The following is a 20,723-nucleotide window of genomic DNA, read 5'->3' as shown; positions in this document are numbered from 1 at the left end:
TCCTCTTGACCCCTACAGCTGTGGCCATCCATCTTTTTCCCAGAGGCACGGGGAGTTTCTCCTGAGTTATCAGGGCTTTATTCATCTCCTCTCCTTCCCTTCTCACATTCATAATGTGTTCCTACAGCCATGTCAGACTTCCCCTAAAAACAGCTTATGAGGTAATGTGAGTCCCCTGTATCAATTTTGCAAGTGTCTAAAGCTTTGTTCAATTCACGTAAGGGAAAGCAGTCTATCGTATTACCTTTTCTTATTGAAGGTCCCAATAACCTTTGTACAACTGGAGTTGTCTCCTCCGCACACGCCGCACTTGTCATACTGCAGTTTTGAGCCAATGATGCCGTCGCAGCCCGTGCGCACACACTTCCCGCGCACGCAGACGGAATTGCTGTAAGGCCTGCACTCAGTCCCGTCGGTCACCTGAAATGGCAGACACAGCAAGAGTGGGAACATGGGTGCATTGCTATTTGATTCCTTTGGTAAACTAGCAAGTTCTCATTTACGTTTGATTGGAATAAGTCATATATTGAAAAATAAACCAGCAATCAAAAATCAACCAACCACTTAGTTTTCAGGGATTTATGACTGAAACATCCATGCTATATTAGCAGTAAGAAGATCTGACACCTTTTCTCAACTTAATGTGCTGGGCCATCCTAGGTACTTATCTCTATTTTGGTATGAATAACATGTTCCCGCAGTATCATCTGGTTTTTATATCGATTGAAACTTTTTTTTTCATCTATTGTGTGGAACTATCATGCCTGTAGAGAACTGAATATGAGCAGCCTTAAGGGCACAGAGAATCTTCTTTATTGCATAACTGTTTTTAGGGTAGCACATTTGAAAATCTAAACTTATTCAAACCCATGTGACTGGTTGAAAAGCATTCCCCATTGTGCATTGAAGTAAAGATAAATACATTAATGTGGAAAATAAAATATGAGGAAGTCACAAAAATACTACTGAAAGAGAATGAATATATTTTGAATAAAGGAGTTAGTATAAACTGTCATTAAAAAGCTAGTTAAAAAACCATATGCATATAAACTGTGGCTTATGTATGCGAGTATATATAATACCAGAAACATACATACATGCTCATATATAAACTTGCATTTATTGTTTGTGTATAGACAAAACTCTTTTCATATATATATCTGAATATGAGTGAAGGTGTGCATGTATGTAAATTGAAGTAGAATAGACTTCTATAGATCAATGGTTCTCTATATAGTGCTATTTCAAGGTTATGTTTTTGTTTTTATTTCTCTGTGCTAATTATTTATTGGTACTTGGGTTTGAATGGAGGGGTGCTTTACTACTGAGCAACATTCCCAGCACTTTTTATTTTTTATTTTGAGACAGGGTCTTGCTAAATTGCTTACGGACTTGTTAAATTGCTGAGGCTGGTCTCAAACTTGGAATCCTCCAGTCTCAGCCTGCCAAGTAACTGGGATTACAGGTGTGTGCCACCCCACCTGACTCTATATTATTTTTTAAATGAAATGTATTATTTCATACTAAATGAAATATATTTTTCAAAAAAGCCACATAAATTGAACACTAGCTTAGTTTTCAATAATGTACATTTCTGAAGGCCATGAAGTATTAAATGTAGCACCTGTTTGCAAAATAGATAAACAATATTTAATAGTTGCTGCATAATAGTGAAAAAGAAAGAAAACCTTGCAGTATATTTCCTAAGCAGATATGTTCATCTTTGAAAAATAAGAGATGACCACAAACTTAACTTATACATAACTTGAAGGACACTTGATTCACATTAAAGATCCAAGACTTAGTCAAAACCCTGGGTCAGAGACAATGATGTTGATGCCTATCTTCCTGACTCAGCAGAAAAATTCTTAAGTAAATGACAGAAAAATAGAAAAGTTGTTTGCTTTATATTCTCCTTTGCAAATGTGCCTAAGAAATACTAGTTTTTTTCATGACTATTTTGAAGTTAAGGTCACACTTTGTTTGCCCTGACAGTGATTTATAATTTTCAAAAATAGCTTTTAAAACATTTACTTATTCTGTTGAAAAATAATTTTTATTCATTGTATAAAGTTTGAAAATATAAAAATTATAGAGGTGAAAATAAAAATCTCCAAAATTCAAACCACCCCCAAAATAATGACTATTTACATTTGGCACCTGCAGCCTTCATTCTACCAAATAATTTGCACTAAGCACACCTCCTGCATCTACACAGCCAGTGTGTAGTTAGTTACCTTTGGAGAAAACACTACGTAGTAGTCAGTGCCCTTGGCTCTGCAGGTCAGTTTGCACACGTCTGCTGGAAGGACGCCTGCATATTTGGGAACCCATTCTACGAATGTTTTGACTCCTTTTGCATCAGACTGATAGCCTTTTTTTGGCCTCACATTGCTCATGACGAAAAGATTTACCTAGGAAACAAAACATGTTACTTTAACACTTGACCTGTTCTGAGCCTTACATATAATCTTGTGCATTTGAATAATTAATTTTAAGGAGATGATGCTAACTTTATCACAGAGCTTCTTTATGCATCCACGCTGAAAGATTTTATATCATTGTCTTCCACTTCTGTCTGCAGGATCATTATCTTCCAGTTCCATGAATACACCAATTTGTTTATAAAAATAATTTAAAATCACTCACATATTTGTTATTGATTTGCATACTAGTGGAACTGTGCAGCCTAATATAAATGTTATTTCCCTAGCTTCTCCTATTTATTTCTGTTAGAGTTCAAACACTTGTGGCACAGGTAGAGTAACATACCATTGGGTGGGCAGGGCATCACACTGCAGGAGCGGTAGATGGCTCTCTTCCCTGTGCAGTAGCGGCCACTGTTTCTGGGTGCAGGATTATTGCAGTGGCGATAGGCAAACTGTACTCCTCCCCCACATGAGCGAGAACACTGGCCCCAGGGTCCCCAGGACCCCCAGTTGCCATGGCTTGATGTCTGAAATAAAAAAGAGAAGCTTTTCTTTCTTCTCTTTTCTTCTCTTTCTTTTTTTTTAACTCAGAAGGAAAACATTCAAAAGGTACCTCTAGAAATCACTTGCATATAATGAGACAGTGGAAACCTCATGACAGTTACATTTTCATCAGATTGAACACAATCGTGCTCTGGAATTGCAACACATTTCCAATTCCAAGCAATTCATCTTTCCCAGCCTTTATGGCCAGTGCCAGAGGATCTAATGCATCCTACTAAATACTAAGATACCACAAAGAACGTCTTCTGTTTTCTATGAGACATTTTAAATTATGCTTTCTGATATTGTACAACTCTGTTGGTAACCACTGGACCATGTTCTTTTTCTGTACACGCTGATCTCAGGTCTTTGATAAAGTGCACAATGTTGATAGCTTTGCAGGAGGCCCGGCATTGTTCAATTGTGATTGCAAGTCCCTGTCTTTCTCCGTCTTTAGCCCTGAAGCTCTAGGGTTCTTCTGATGATATCATGTATTCTGTCTGTTACAGACTCTGATCCATACATAAATGTATTTCAATGGCTTGGATGATTCCTAATTAGTTGTGACAGAAACTGAAGGACACCTGCACCCTACATGCATGTACCCCATAGGGAAGGAAGAGCTCTGTACTGACAACCTAGGTCTAGTCCCCTGGAAACATTGTGGGATGAAGCTGAAAGATTCAGAAAGGAAACATATTTCCCACAATTTTGTCCAGGGAATGTGTGCAGAACTACCTCTGGCTGCCTGTGTTGGGGTATCTGACAGCATTAAAGACTAGGAACCCATTCTACAAATGTTTTCTATGTGACAGCCTGTAGAAACACAGGTGATAAATACAAAGCAGCATTCTTCTGGGACGTGGCAACATCTTCCAAGTGAGAGAGAACACTCAGCATGATCTGGCCTTGAAGATTAAGGAGGCAATTTGTGACCTGAAGCTGGGGCTGTGCATTTAGTGCAAACCTATTTCCCCAGAGCAGCCAGAGGTTACTGCAATCCCTAAAGTTAGATGAACTTGCTATCAACGGAAGCAAAATGACCGTTTGGAGCTTGCCAAATACGTATAAGGACCATGGCACTGACTCTGCTACTATTTACTTACTAAATTTAAATAAATGTATCTGGAATCTTAGCAAGAGGAGTTTAAAAGTGAGCTTCCAAAAGATGAGTTCTGGGGCCCTACTTGGGGTCTCAATTAGACAGATTCTTGGTCATTGATTTACATGTGAAAGGCTATAATTCCTAAAGAAATACCTAATGTCAGATATTCTCCAGTGTTTGATTACTGACGCAAAAAATTGAAACTTATATAGATCAGAAAGGAAGAATCTTTTAACTAAGAAGCCCTCCATGACAGTACCCACACACATCCCATGCGAGGTCTCAGGGATTTGGGTGGCCACTTACTGAGTAGTATTTTTTCTTGGTTTTGTCCACACACTTGCCCTGCAGGCAGATTCTCCCCTTCCCACAGGGTGTCCCTTCCACAGCCGGCAGCTTCTTGGTCAGACACACCATCTGGCCCTGGCACACCACGGCACACCACAGGCGGGCACAGACGTCCATGCCAGGACACACTGAGTACTCGGGGCCGAATGTCAGGTTGCACTGCTGGGTGGCATCGTAGGTCTGTCCTGGGAGTTCCTCAGGGCCCTGGATTTGCTTGCGTGGTATGTCTAGCAAACAGTTACCTAAAAGAACAACAGAAATTGACCTCCGTAATAAGTTTAGGTTTCACATCGCTAAAAGGGGAGATCTAACAATTAAAGGCTCCAGATAAGGCCGAAGCACTGTGCACCCACAATCTCCATGGAAAAGGGACTCTGCAAGCCGCAAGGGTGGGACTCAGCAGTGCCCTCTATCACCCTTCGTGGGTGATGCTTGTAACGGAATGCCTGTAATGTAGGTGTGGCTGGCAGCATATAAGTACACAAAATTATTTGAAATAGTTTGAAAATATCCATTATGCTGAAACACCAAAACAAGAGAAAATTAGGAGGGACCTTGAGGAAATCTGATAGCATACTTAATAGCAACAATAAATCCTCTTCAACTTGGAGAAACAGAATTCACCCTTGGCATTCTATTTACATCCCATATCTACTTCTCACTTACCTTATCCCTATGTGTTTATCCCATGTCTCCTTTCCACTAGTTCCAAAACAGTCAAGTTCGTACCTCATTTATTATAGCACTCACTGAACAAGCATTTGCTTAGTATCTAGAATATTCTAGAAAGCATACTTAGTATCAAGAATATGGGAAAAAAAATGACCCACATCTACCCCTTAAGTTCTCCCAATAAAATGAAAGAGATAGACTAAAAAAGTAGTGTTCCTTTCACACTGATGAAATTTGAGTGAAATTCTTTCAAGATTCATAGAATAAAGGAGTGATGAGAGAAGAAAAGAAACAATTTTTGACAATTTAGGACTAGGCCAGCCTTCTGACTCTTCTTTTTCTTTCCTTGGTATCTATTCTTTTGAGAACAGGTATCTGTTGGGTGTTTGGAGTATATCTGTCAAAACCAAATTAGTGTCTTACTGCAAATATTAAGGATCAGGGTGGCCACAGGCAAACAGGGGTGAAATGAGAGGTCTACAAAAGGTGGGACACAGATGAAGCAGATCCACAGGTGACACAGGGCTTTCTCCCCTGAAAATGCTTCCCTGAGAATCCCTGCCAAGTGAGCTTTACTCTATTTATCTTCTTTTGTCATATATGCATGCATATTGCCCATCTATTTCTATATTTTTTTGTTTACTTAATTTTAGATTTATACACTGATGATAAAGCTAATGAAAACAATAACAAACATTTGTTCCACACATTATCTACATGTAATAACTTATTTAATCCTCACAAGAACCCTATGAGGCAGTTTCATTTATTTTGCTCACTTTATAGACAAGAGAACTGAGGCATATCATAAGAGGCAGATAATTTACCACATGCCACAAAGCTTAAATTAGGGTCTTATGCCTAGAATCTGCCCTCCTCATTGCATGCCACTTCGTCTTCTGCAAGCATGGGGAGGGCTGTCTAATGTTGCTGCTGAAGGGCAGCTAGGCTAATGGGACAAACACCTGGTCTACCCTCTAAGGCTGGTGAAACACTAACAAGGTGAGTGCTGTTGGTCAAGGCAGTTAACTTCTCCATTATTCACTATAAAGAAATGTGTCTCTCCTCACTTTAACAGTCTAAAGGTAAAATTGGCAAACAAAGATACAAAGGTAGACCAGAAAAATAGGAAACGAAGATAGACAGTTCTCTGTCCAACGTATCTGCCAACCTTTTAGATGTATTATTCTTTTGATTCAACAAATTCAAATCCTTATTTTTTATTGAGAATAACCACTCTTAAGTGTTCTGCAAATGTTTTTACAGTGACACTCAGGTTTCTTCAAAGTGAATACATTAGAATTGGTCCATCTGTGATGGAGGCATTATATGAAAATGAATAAAGAGCGAAGTTCCCATTTAACTTCTGAGCCAGGGTGTTTGAAGAGGTAAAGCTTCTGAAGGGAACCCAGAAAAAGCATTAAAAGTAAGAGGCCTGCCAAAGAGAATGTGTGGGAAAAACATCAAGCTGAAAGGAAAACATCCACATCAAGTCAATAGGAAAGAATGACAGGAAAACCTCACTAAGCTCTGTTTACAGGACCAAGATGAGGCACTTCAGAACTCCGTGGAGAGCGTTATCTTCATTGCTAGATGGAAAAAGCATGCTGTGGAAACCAGACTGGCTTAGCAGACTGCTGATGTTAGAAGACTGTCAATAAATCTGAATCAGCAAGAATGCTTTCCAATTCCTGAAACGTGCTGTCTTAAGAAACTTTTAAAAAATTTTACTCAAAATCACAGATCTTGGGACTGGGTAACTAAATATTATCTGGGAAGTCTTTACCAGGTGTGAATGCATGTGGCATGGGTCTACTTTACTTATCTGGAGGCAAAATGAGTCGCAAACTCACTATGGTTGCAAAGTCACTGACAGTGACTCTATCTCATCAGCTTACGATGAGTGAAGAGACGGATAGAGGGAAAACTATTTGAAATCAGCCAACAACAAGGAGACTTCAAGATGTGGGTTCTCTTCATGACAGAAATTATAAAATTTGAAAACCAAGAACATATTTGCTTTGCTATTAAGAAATAGGTATATCAGTTCTTTTTTTTTTTTCCTTAGAGGTTGTGTGGAGATAATCTTTAAAAATAAAATGATTTCTTTTTATCAAGTGATCAACATAACTAACTTATTACCATCATGTTCTCAGTCTTAGAATATGTTACTGTACTATTTCTGCATACTCTGAGTCATACAGTCTATAGATGTCCTTTTTAAAAGTTGATGTGTGTCCTTCTGCAATAAAATAGTATGGACATCTCTACTAAACGACAGACCCACTCCAGGGAACAAAAAATGCTTTTGGAAAACCAGATCTCTGAATCCTTTGCCAATTTTACAGCTTATCTGTTTATATAATTTAGCATAAGAGCTCAACATTCAGTTTTTAAGGTGGTATTAGTAAAATTCAAAGTCACTATGGTTGTACCTTGATAGACACAGAAAGAATGTGGTTGTTTCCATCTGGCCACTGAGGTCCACCAATGGGGTGGAAGATAGTCCTTTCCTCCAGGTGATCTCTGGTTTTACATACCTAACTTCTAGCACTATTCATCTTTCATATAAATGTTGCATGGAAATTATCAGATGAACGTTGCTGTTCTTTATATTTTCATTTTCCTTCTGTAATTCTAGCACTTCAGTTATTTCAATCTTTCCATCCTTTCAATACTCAGGCATAAAATTCAGAATTGACCCCCAAATAGCCATGGCATAGAAGAAATCATTGTCACCACTGAAGCATCCAAAGAGGCCCAACAGGACTTCATATGCTGTCTTGTTGCTTCCTACCTCATCTCTCTGCCTTTGTGCTTCTTCTTTTGGGTCTTAACTGAAATGTCTGAGATTAAAAGAGAAATGGGTGCATTTGCCTGCTTTTCGATGAGTCATTTGGGAGATAGAGGCAGATAATAGAACAAGGGCATTGAGAAAAGAACAAAGGGCACTGACCTAAAATAACTCTAAAGTCTGTTTGAGAAACTGTTAGAGGCATAAGGTGCACACTCAGCAGATGAAATGGCAAGGAAATAAGATTGAAAACTCCCCATCCTAAAGGGGGAAGCAAAGCTTTTGAAAAATATAGGTCACCATTGCCTTAGATGTCTTATTTGCATTTCCTTTAAAAGAACATTTATTGTGAAAATCAAGATACAACCATAGTGACTTTGAATTTTACTAATGCCACCTTAAAAACTGAATGTTGAGCTCTTATGCTAAATTATATAATCAGATAAGCTGTAAAATTGGCAAAGGATTCAGAGATCTGGTTTTCCAAAACCATTTTTTCTAACTGAAGTTCAATGTTCAGTGAGGGACTGTAAACTTTGCTTTTGAAATAAGCTACATGTTAATATTTTAAGTATGTCTGCAGATTCTTCTTAGCAGCCTGTGTTGTGGGTGATCTTGAACTGTCCCTACCTGGGTGGTGGGGTTTCGCATCATCCGGCACTGTGGACTCAGGGATACAGCAAACACAGCTATCTTTTTTGGCCTCAAGGTTATTAAGTATTGGAGAGAGGAAATTCAATAACCTGCTTTCACTGCACAATTTCTCTGGCAGTGCTTACCTTTATTTTAGAAGAGCACACTCCCAGCCAGCTTGCCTAGAACTAATGGGTATAAACACTCAGGACTTCTGCAAGTCTCTTGGCCAGGCATAGAGGAGTCCCAGGGGACATGGCTACTCCTTTCTGAATTACAAATCTCCAGACACAGCTACTTTTGAGTGTGCACATTGGCTTCTCAACCATAAATTAATTGCTGCATATTTCTTGTTGGATCTAAATCAGGAAACACTCAGTGCTAATGAATTTAAGTTTGGCAGTGGTTGAGTGCTACAAATGTCCAGCCACTTATAGCTAATAATTTTAAAATAAATCAAGTCTTCGAATTTAGTTTCTCATGTCTCCAGCTCTTTTGGAGGTGGGAAGGGAAGGATAAGATATTATATAGGATGGATGTTCCAGATAAAGTAATCTTTAGATACTAAGATGCCATCAAAAATTATGTACATTTTGGGTCTGGAGATGTGGCTCAGTGATAAAGTTTTAACCTCACATATATGAGGTCCTTGGTTTAATCCTCAGCAACACACATATAAACACACACAGACACAATTACACACATTTTGTATAACTGAGAATACTTACTTAAAATAATAACAATTGCTTTTCAGTCTTTATACTAGTTTTACCATTTAGCCTTCCTCAATAACTGAAAAATCATTCTTTTTCTGAATTTATTGCATCATGCCAAAATATAGAGGTAACTTTAGGGATAATACTAATGTGATAGCACTTTTGACCATTTGTAAAATGGGATCAGACCACTGGACATTTTATGGTTTGGGGCTATATTTCACTGTTTTTTTTTCATCTTTATTGTTAAACAATGCCACTTCTTGCCCTCAGTTTACCTATCTGAAGTCTTCCCCATCCCCTACAACTATTTTATTGCTTAACATTGTTAATGTCCTAGAAAATTAGAGCAGAAAAATAGTAAAAGTGTAAAATATTAATAACAGGCATCTGACTGGAAGCCTGCATAGCTCTCTAGGAGTAAAGTGAAAGGTTTTGTGACAAGGATCCTAAAATCTTTTGATCCCTAGACAAAATATATGTTCATTTTTCTTCCTTTCTTGAGCTTCAACATTCTCCTTGGTTTGCTCCTAGGTTCCTTAGTTCAAATGTCAGAACCTCAATCATCTAGAAATTGAGTTTCCTAATTCCTGTGGCTGGTTTTGCACTTCAAATGATTTAAGTCAGTTTGGAGGGTCACAATTAAAAAGTTAATTAAGCTAATTTGAATTCACAACTAAATAACAGTACTATAGTGTACGTGCTTCAATTCTGTGTATGCTATTTTTAGAAGAAATGAGACATAATTTAGCTTTGCCACTCTTCCACACTACTCTCTTTTATATTTCATTGTTCTGAAATTACTTTAATCATTATATGTGATTCATAAAATAGAATTCTTTGTTTTGGCTAGAATAAAACACTGCCTAACCAAACCAATGTATTCAAAAATGAGAGAATCTAAATTTGATGAAAAAAGTCAATACATAAACTGAGAATTTTCTGTTCAAAGAATTCTAATAGTTAAATATGTTTATTTAATATACATCTGGAAAATTCAGAAATTTTAATCAGTACAATTGAAAAAGATCTATGTCTACTAAAATTATGTTCTTTTTTTCTATCATGATTCTTTTTGAACAGAAACAGAGATTTAAAAAATGCAAATTTGTTGTACAACTGTTAAAATTCAGAGTATAAACTTCTTTAAATACAGAAATAATGTTAAAAGTTGAAGACAGTGCTGAAAGCCTATTTACTGCACAGAAAATAAGATCATGATTTTCAGAATATGAAATACACAAATCATTCCAAAATTATGGCATTAAAGAACAAAATTCTGCACAGCATTGTAATTAGTTGACCTAATACTTGTTCAGGAAAAAAAATTGGTCCCATTTTAGCCATAAGTATTTGCTGCCTTAGCAACTAAATCCATTCATTTAATGAGTCAAGGTTTAGCTCAATCTTTTGGAATGTACAAAGTGTGATTTTGAAATTAGATATTAATGTTATTTCATTCTCAGGAAAAAATAAAACAGCAAAAGTAATATTAGGGGTGAAGTGTTAAGGTTCCACTGAAGACAGACTTTATCAGATATTGACTTGATATATGTAGATAAAAGAATTAGGTAAACATTTATTTTAGGACTTTATCATCATCTAACCCGCATTGTTAATGAATAAAACATAAATGCTCATTATATTATTAGTCTAAAGGAAAAGCCTAATATATTGCTTTCTAGTCTATTCTGAAGTTTTTAAGTTATCAGGCTGACCTTTCACTAACAAACAACATTTATTTTGTATTGAGAGGAATATTACACCAAGCTGGACTCAGGTTAGTTTTAGGGATAGATAATGTAAACAGCAGCAAGTAGCAAAAGGCTTTAGAGTTCATCAATGATGTAACAAGAAGGAATAAATGAGCAAATTCTGGCTACATAATATCAAAGAACTGTGTGGCTGAAGTTCTTTCTGTCTGAAATGAATTTTATTATCCTCATTTTGACACTGTGTGGCCAAAGTTCAAGATGCCTAACACTCTTAAGAAATTACAAATATAATAAGTTATAAACTTTGTGGATTTGGGAAAGGCCATCATCACAGATGCTGAACCATACACCAAAAGGTAACTTAATGAAAAATTATTATGGTATTTGATTTAAGCACCAATTTTAGAAAAAGATGAATTTTAAAAGAGCAAAAATGAAGAATATTTTTTTTTTAGTAGATGATGTGAAGTGAATTATATGATATCTGAAGATCTCTCCTCGATGCTCATGTGTCCACCCTCCTAATTTCCTATTATTTTTAAGTAATAAAGGATGTGAGAAAATTTGCAACAGCTTGTTTCAGAGATTACTTCGGGGCTAGGATTTATTATTTCTAAAAATTATAACTTCCTCTATTTCTATAAAATTTACAGCTCTAATCCTAGTCTTAAAGATTTAATAAAGTGTACTATGTTCTTGAACTGTCTCTAAAGGATAAAGTCAAAGACTTTCTTTGAAGTTTTTAAAGTGCTTTCCCATCATTTAGATTTCTTTTCTGTTTCTGTTTTGCAGTTTTTATTCTGCTTTCAGGGGAATCTGCTGTCAGAATGAAATCAAATTCTTCCAGTCAATGAAAATCTAGAGCAAAAGCTTCCTTTGCGGGTTTTATGTTGCCATGAAGAGAATCCGGTAGAACTGTCACCTACACCTAAACCACACCCCTGTAATAGGCATGTAACAAATAATTCTGAGAGTTGTATTAATAGCAGGCAAACCAAGATGTCTGCCAAAGTTCTCACAGGAAGCCAGTGGTGAGAGAGGGAATAAAAGCCAGGCTTTCAGGACACCCGCTAGGCATTCTGTGTGGTCTCCCACACGGTTTCTCTTTTGAACTTTACAATTCAAAAGCAAAAATACCATAGCTATAAAGCCACCAGGGATGCTGGCATTACACACCAACAGACAATCAATTTCCTTGCTCCTATTTTGACACTGTCTAAACAACCAAAATGAACATTATGGGAAAGCAATAAAGTAAAGTGCCTAAGAATCCCAGCTTTCTTCCATTGAGCCTCTGTTGTCCTGAAGGATACATACCATGGCCATCATCCAGGAATTCTGTGATGGTGGCTGAGGTACATTTGGACCAGGGCTTGGATGCATCAATGCTGGTTAGGATGGAAGACATTAAGCGTTTATCTTCTGTGGAACCAAAGTTCTCTTCACAGAATTTGGAATCGTCATGGGAGAGGCCAAGTAGATGTCCTAAGGGAGAGAACAGAGAAGGCACAAATGTGGGAGCGAATAAAGGAAGTGCCAATGATGAGTGGTTTTGCATTTCTATTTTTTCCTGACAATTATGCTGACACTTGATTTTTTTGTTCCCCAATTATAAATGAGTTCATTTTAATTTCTTTCTCACCCAAAGACTGCACTCTAGAGAAATAAAAGCTGCATATAGTTAGTGGAACCATTAGTTGGGGTGAACATTTGGAAGAAAACTGAAAAATTTGAGAATGGATAGTCCCATAATTCATCTGGCTCACATATGCTCAAAGACACATAGAAACAAAGCCTTATTTAGAATCTAGAATTTGCGAGGCAACTGTGGGATTATGTCATAACCCTCACCACATATTATTTTGATTGTCTAATTTTCTGCCTTCTCTGATCAACCCTAAGCCCCATGAGATCAAAGTGCATCTGTCCCCAATTCTCTGTTGAAACCTTTGCATTTAACTTAATGCCATGCAAGTTGCAAACACTTGAGAGAGGGTTCTTGAATGTCAGAGATTTATTTTCTTGGTCAAGTACTTAAGTATTTATGTGAGATGTACTAGAGAGGGAAAGACAGAGAGGGAAAATGAGTAGCTTTTAGGTTCCACGCAAATGTAAGCTTACTTTATGTCTTCATTTCTTTTTGTTATTTAGGGAGCTGTGACTGATTACTAGTCTCACAAATAAATAGCTTATTTTGAAAGTATATTCATCTCCATATAAGAAATGTTGGAAAGATCAAGATGCCCTTGATGGAGTGTTTGAGACTGCAAAGCAAATAGATACTGGGATGTGATTGATCAGCCAGGTGGTACTTGTTCTTAAATCTCCCAACCAGGCTCTCTGTATCCCAGCCCACACTATTGCCATTCTGTTAGTCAGATACCATTACACACAGTACATCACCACATTCCTATAATCTGAGTAAATTGATTTTTATTACATAATACCAATTTTCAAGCAGTTTAAGGATAAATTGACATTCCCCAATATATCTAAAAGGCTACTTTAAAAAAAACTCAGTTAAGCAGTTCGAGCAGTTTGCAGAAACTCTAAAAAGTAGACAACAAATTACCCTATCAGTGTTTTTGGCAAAGCTTTGTAGAATTATATAAAATCCACTGAAAAGCATGCAGAATATAATAGAGCAAATTGATTCCTTCATTTTCCTTTGGTTCCTGAGTGCCAAGTACAGAAACTTGGGCCATTCTATCAGGAGTCCAGCATACACAGTCAAACTCAACAGAGAGGAAATCTTTCATGTTGCATTCCGACTACTTTTGGCCAACTTGTTAAATCACTGACACCTCATAATAAAATTGTTCACTGAGCAGCTGACTGCTGTTGTGGCTGAAATTAAGTGACTAGGGCTCGGTGACCTTCCAAGTCACCACATGTTTATGCTATTTATTTGGTAATTGACTTCAACAGTATTTATGAGGCTAGCAAGTTCTCTCTGGAAAACCCTCTCACTGTTTTGCTCAGTTTGTTTGGACAGAAGCATGAATGTGCATCAGACATTATAAAGTATGTCCTGGATAACGTGCAAAGGCAGATTAGGAGGGACCTTCTAATTTTTGAGTAGTGTGTTAAGATTTTTAGGATCACAGACCATGGAAAAACAGAATCTTCCTTAAAATTACTGGAAGTCATTTTGTCAAACAAACACTCACTGAGAATCCATTGCACAGATCCTGAACTTTTTCAAGGTAGAAGCCTTATCAGCTTGCACTGTGGGAGTTGTGTGGAAAAATTTTATATTTAAGTTTTTGATCTGGTACATAAGAGAAAAAAAGGAAAAGTGGCCCAAAGTAACCTCTGTAATACGATATATATTTGAATCCAGATTTTCTATTTTGAAAAATGTGATTTTTGCATTCTATTTCATAAGATATTCATATGCATTAAATGGAGTAACAGCCTTTTCCTTCAAATTGATAAAAATAGCACTTTCCATATGCAGTTTTATTACTGTATCAAGGGATTTTCACTTCATTTGGAGGCTAGATTTTAGATTTCTGATTTAAAATACAGGCTGTATGGCCAACATCAAATTCACTTTGAGGGGCTGGGAAAGTACCTTGGTTTTTTTTCTTTCATATAGAGGGGCAAGGCATATAAATGTAAAACATTTTAACTATTTCAGCAAGGCATCTTACTTTTAAGATGGCATAATTTAATGGATCATTTGACATGCTATGTGGCATCATATTGTGATATTTTCTTTTTGCTACCCAAATTTACTAGTTAATCCATGGAATCTTTTTATTTATTAATTTTTAATGCATCATAGTTATACATAAGAATGGAGTTCATTCTGTCATATTCATGAATGCATGTAACATAGTTTTCTCCATTTCAATTCCCAGTAACTCAATTGCCACTGAAGTTACATCTAAGAAATTGTACCACAGAAGATTGCCATGCTGATCATGAACAAATCTTAGCTCCACCTCCTCTAAAGCTGAAAAGAGATGTGAATTTTCTAAGATCCCCAGAGTCAGGCAGAAATGGATTGGACTGCCTGGGGGTTAATTGAAAGAGCAAATGAGCCTTCTGCTCTCCATGGGGTAAGCCCATGAGCTGGCTGGGAGAAGCAGACTCTCTCTAGATCAGGGAGAGTTACAGGCAATGGGATGAACCTGTGAGCACCCCTGAAACAGGCAGTGAGTTCCAGAGTGGCTGGAACCAGGTCACAGTGAGAGACCATGTGACTTCCCCTCAGGAGCTGGATGGAAATTGAAAAGGAAGATCAATGTGAGGAATGCTTGGATGCTCTTCAGGAAAGATGTAACACACATACTAAAGTATGTGAACAGCAAAAGGAGTAGAATTTTAAAAATATGAGTGCTCAATCAGTTTTGCTAAGATGTCTAATGTCAGTCTTAAATTTTCCAATATCCTTGAACCCTGAAATGACAAGGTCATATACCAGCATGAAGATACTTTAAAAGGAAGCTTACATGAGAGCTCACACTATGACCCTGATGCTTACTAACACAGGAAATCTGGACTCTAGGAAATTAAAATATAACATCACAGCTGACAACTGTGTATTTCAAACAGTTGCAAAGGTGAATCAAAATTTAGACTTATCATCCAGGATGGACTTAAGCTTCTCAGACATCTACCTTTTCAGGGAGAAATTTGCTCATAAATCATTTATAGGAATGTTCAGAATGAATGGTGTGGACAGGAGATGAAGGATTTCTGAAACAGGCAGGCCTCAGCAGCATCACCCACAGATCAGACTTAGACATTCATGCCCAGAAGCTGAAACAGCTCCTGGACCATCTGAAGAAGTGTTGGAGAAAGCGTTTACAACACTAAAGGAGTTTGTTGTTTTCATTACGTTGTATTTCACAATGAGCTTTTAGAGAAATACACAGCAGCAAGGTTGGTGGAAGGGACATAGGAATGGAATCAAGAAACACAAAGAAAGGCAATTCATGCCCTTGAAGAGATGAAGTTATTTCCTTCTCCAGAGTCACAAAGTAGGAACAGAAGATTGGGGAAAATTGGGAGCTAAAAAAGATCTTTGAGAAAGCTCCTTCAGTAAAACAGGGAGTGAAAACTAGTGAGAGAAAAGGTGGAGGCAGACTTAGGGGCAGCCATTCACTGTTGGGGCTTCAGCTAAATATCACAAAGTCTTGTTTGGGGGAAGAAACAGTATTTGTATTTACAGCCATTTGTAACTAGCAGACATGCAAAACACCGAAAAGAAATTTGCTTGGGCAATTCTGTTTACAATGCTATCTTTTATAGAGAATCCTTATTTTTGATGTAATTGTAAACTTCTCACCTGAAATTCTGAGGTAATGAAAGGCTAAACAGTCTAATATAGTGTATTCACTTGATAATAGTCTCAAAATAAATTGTGGAGCGGGTGACAGATCGAAGCCAGAATGAAATTTCCAGAATCATGCAACTATCTAATCCATGAGTATTTTCTGAGAGACTCAAGAGATGTGTTGGGGGAAAATGTGAGGTGTTCCCACAGTTCAAAATAAATTTTGATGTTTGAAGTCACCAGCAAAAGTCAAGGTATAATTTGTTAGGAAATATCCATCTCTTCTTAATACATACAAAAGCCATGCTAATAAGTACCCACCCCACAAAATAAGATCAAGAAAGAGTTTTTTTTCTCCTGAATTATACTAATGAAATTAGTTTAATGATGCATTATGTCAAAGCAAAGCCCCTAGTAACAATTCTCAGTTATATTGCTCTTGCAGAAATAGCAAACAATTGGTCATTTGAATATTCTTCCAGTGTGACAATCTTCTTTTTAAATTGGTACATAGGTTATGTTTTGTTAAATAAATTTCATCTTTGAATTCCCAAGAGAGATTTAAAGAACATCGAGTCTCTTTAATCAATGAATTCACTGTTGGAAAATCAGTGATAACAAGTGGAGGAGTCAGGACACATTAAGGGAAACTGGTAGGCAGGCTTCCTAGTCAACTCAGGTATTGCTGTACAGTTATGGCTGACTTACACTATTAACCTCAGGAAGGAAACTGCTTGTTTTTCTGAACTTTGGTCTGCGAATTAAACTAAATTTCAAACTCCTGTCTCCTGATCCTAAACTGACCAATGGTCAAGGGGACACAGCACCACATCCTATAAAAAGTTACCAGAAGCTCTGTAATGGGTTTACTTGGGAAAGAAGTGCTCAGATGAAGCATCTGTTTCTTAAGGAGGTCATGTTTTTATTTTACCTAATTTTCCAGCTGGGATTATGGAGGTACAAGAAGGTTTAGCCAGGGATTAAAATGTGAGTCAACAGTTCAAACAGGATCGGAATCTAGAACTGAAGAAAGCATCCATGAGCTCTAACAATTGGATGATCCCTGTTTAAACACAGATCCTTATATAGAAGTGATGAAATTCTCAAATGACCATTTGAAAAATTAAATATAAAAGGTAAACATGATATCAGTTACCCAGTTTGGTTGGAAGAAAATAATCCCCACCACTATATACCTAACTGTGACAATGTCCTCTTGAATTAAATTTGAGATTATTTCCTTTAAACTAAATACTATTTAAGAAAACATTCATTTTAGGATAGTATAAAAATTTGGGGCTCTGGAGCCAGGGGAGTTGAGTTTGAATCTTACCCTAGCAGTAATAGTTCTTAGGCTTAGCTTTAGAAAATTCTCTGTGTGCCAGTTTCTTCCTCACTTGAGTGAAATGTAACTACTTCCCCGAGCATTTTGTAAAGATTAAGTAGCATAAAAGATGTAAACTGTTTAGAACAGGTGCTTGATATATACCAAGGGACCAGCTGACTTTACTGTCCTCATTGATCATTGTGCTCTCACTATGGGTATATGCTAGTCTTTGGTGATTTTAATATTGCTAAACACCTTGATTTGAGAGGGGAAGAGAAATATTCCTAGTTACTAGAGGAGAAACCAATTACACAGTAAGTGCAATTTTCCATTTTCTGCCAACTTCAACTTGATTTCCACACATGCAGCAGAAAATCAAGAGGCCTCCCCTAGAGAAACACGAATCGGGATTTGATGTTTTAAAAACTTAACAAGCACTAAATCACTCAATACTGTTAGACATATAGCAAAGACCTATTCCTACCTTTCATCTGAGGCCAAAAAAGACAGTGTGGCACTGCTCCAAGCTGGATAGAAAAAAAAAATGTTCCATTCACATTGATTAAAGCGATGGGTTTGGGGATAAATAGCAAGTTAAATCCCAGCTTCCTTCTCACCTCACATCTCACAGCCAGTTTGGACATTTGATGCTGTGCACTTAGCTTTGGTCTATGGTGTGTCAAGGGCTTCCACAGCTTTTCAAAACATGGCCTTGTTTAATCTAATCATCGATGGGAGTAGTCACAGGCTGATCAGCACAACCAGAGAACACCCTCTAACCGCAGCAAAACACAGGCAACCATGCTGTTGTGTCTCGGCTATTTCCCAAGTCTTCACTGAATATTTGCTCTTGACTTTTTAAAATTGCCTGGCTTTATCTTAGGAAGCACATTGGAGTCTTTCATGGTGCAGAGATTCACTTAACACATTTTATAATTAATACTATAAAGCAAACCTGTGGCATGCTTGCAAATTATGGATTTCATTAATCTAAATAAAATCAGATTGTTCTCCCTAGTGTATTAGAAGCTGGCTTGACATCAATAAAACTATTGTTTTTAACAACCATGTGTGTGCAGCACGTGAAATCTTTATTATTACAAGTCTATAATAAAAGTTTGACAAGTTAAAAATATAAACTCAAATTGTAAACTTATATCAACTTGAAAACTTTCTGCAGTTCACATTTGGATTGTATAATGGCTGTAAACACATTCCTACCTCCACGCAAGGCGCATGGATGGAGACTGTGTTTTTGATGGTTGGAAGTAACGTTTTGAAATATTCTAAGAAGTTAAGGCAATTTATGTATTACTGCCAGTGCCAATAACCTGTTAAGGTCTGTAAACAAGTCAGATTGGCACCTGTTATTTTGCCAGAGAAATGTTAGAGTCTGTAAACAAGTCTGGATGGCGCCTGGCAAAATGCCAGAGGGAGTGGTTTGTGAAGTAACAAAAGCAAGCCATTAAGTGTGGAGATTCCTTATTGGTTGACTGCTGTATCTATTTTATGCTAATTAGATAAGCTGTGTAAAATGTATAAATACCGCTCAGATCCTACAATAAATGGCTTCCATTCCTGCTGTATCAAGGTACACAAGTTATTCGTCACCCCCAGGATATTCTGCTGCAGCCGGGCTGCGGCAGATGGTGGCCTGTTATGGGGAGCCCCGGGACACTCGGGGGTAAGTGACGAAAAAAGCTACCCATCCATAGATAGGACGGGAGCAATCTGCTCGTCCCTAGGCAGATAGGGCGAGAGGAAAAATGGCCATTTCGAGAAAATGGAGAAGATTGATGCAGTATGTTTGTGTCTTGTTTTGTCTTGAAATGTTGTATTGTCTTTGTCATGAAAATATGGAAGGGGTGAGAAGTAAATTGATAAGGGAAAAAGACACCCCAGTGGAACCAAGAATAGTTACGGCATGTGTTGATAAAAGCCCAGAAACTCTAGTCAGAAAGAAAAAGAAAGTTCAGAAGAAGGATTATCAGGAAAAAAGTTGCATCAAAAGGCTATTACTGAATACTTTTCGATACCGGAGGGTGCGTGAATCGACAAGTCGGCTGCCACCTGCCCAAGCCGATCATGGTGCAGCAAGAATTTTCTAAGGGGCAGTTGCCAGCTCTACCCCGCTCCCCTGCCCTGGGGAGCGGATCACCACTGTGAGCCCAAATCTAGACCTGACCTAGAGGCACAGTCTCGCAGGCTTTTGCTCCCTGTGCCTGGAAGCAGTTTGAATCTGGGACTCTCTCCAGGGCCATCTGGGGCTGCCTGGGATGCTACAGCTGGCAGAAGACGCTACCACATCGTCCCTGATATTTGGTCATTTTCAATGCCAATAACTAAACTACAATGGGTCTCCCACACCTGGAGGCTGATGAGTAATGAGTACTATTAAGGCTTATTTCAAATGTAAAAAACCTTGAGATAATGTACTAAATTGTTCCAAAGGTTGTTTTCTTAGTGAAATGCTACAGGATTTTCTTTAGCCATCCGGAGTTCCTGTCTTCGTTCCAGTGCCGGTGAAAACAAAGGTGGAAGAATTTACAGTGTTGCTGAGAACTGGAGGAAACTTCGGCTGAGAACCCGACGAGACTTTGGAGCTGTTGCTGTTTCTGCATCTACAACTTAAGCTAGCTGCCTGCAGAACTTACCTGGACTGTGATTTACCTGGACTGTGAGTTAATTTATTGAGACCCTGCTTTATCTGGACTGAGACAACAAACTGTAATCTATAACAAATTGTAACTCGGTATTTTTGCTAACAGTGTCATTGCTGGTATAATTTTTCCAAGGGCTTCTTGCATGGAGCCATCAGTTGGCTTGGTATTGTAACATTTTGTATCCTCCCTTTCTGTTTCTAGCAGGTTATTTATGGTGTTTCTGTAAAAAACACTATGGTCCTTATTTAAATTAAACAAAAGGGGGAAATGTTAAGGTCTGTAAACAAGTCAGATTGGCACCTGTTATTTTGCCAGAGAAATGTTAGAGTCTGTAAACAAGTCTGGATGGCGCCTGGCAAAATGCCAGAGGGAGTGGTTTGTGAAGTAACAAAAGCAAGCCATTAAGTGTGGAGATTCCTTATTGGTTGACTGCTGTATCTATTTTATGCTAATTCGATAAGCTGTGTAAAATGTATAAATATCGCTCAGAT

The 20,723-nt window shown here is 37.7% G+C and overlaps 1 protein-coding gene across 1 annotated transcript in view; it reads right to left on the bottom strand.

Annotated features, from left to right (window-relative positions):
• Window positions 1-240: 240 nt before the first annotated feature.
• LOC143410615 (A disintegrin and metalloproteinase with thrombospondin motifs 5-like) overlaps window positions 241-20,723 on the bottom strand; it is a 37,156-nt gene continuing 16,673 nt past the window's right edge. Inside the window, 6 exon segments of the mRNA XM_077110641.1 lie at window positions 241-420; window positions 2,238-2,381; window positions 2,383-2,414; window positions 2,773-2,956; window positions 4,384-4,667; window positions 12,273-12,440. Coding sequence (XP_076966756.1) covers window positions 241-420; window positions 2,238-2,381; window positions 2,383-2,414; window positions 2,773-2,956; window positions 4,384-4,667; window positions 12,273-12,440 — 992 coding nt within the window.

This window comes from Callospermophilus lateralis, chromosome 11 (genome assembly GCF_048772815.1).
Source record: "Callospermophilus lateralis isolate mCalLat2 chromosome 11, mCalLat2.hap1, whole genome shotgun sequence".
Taxonomy (NCBI): Eukaryota; Metazoa; Chordata; class Mammalia; order Rodentia; family Sciuridae; genus Callospermophilus; species Callospermophilus lateralis.
Note: the sequence above shows the minus strand (reverse complement) of the source record. Positions and strands in the feature narration are given on the sequence as shown.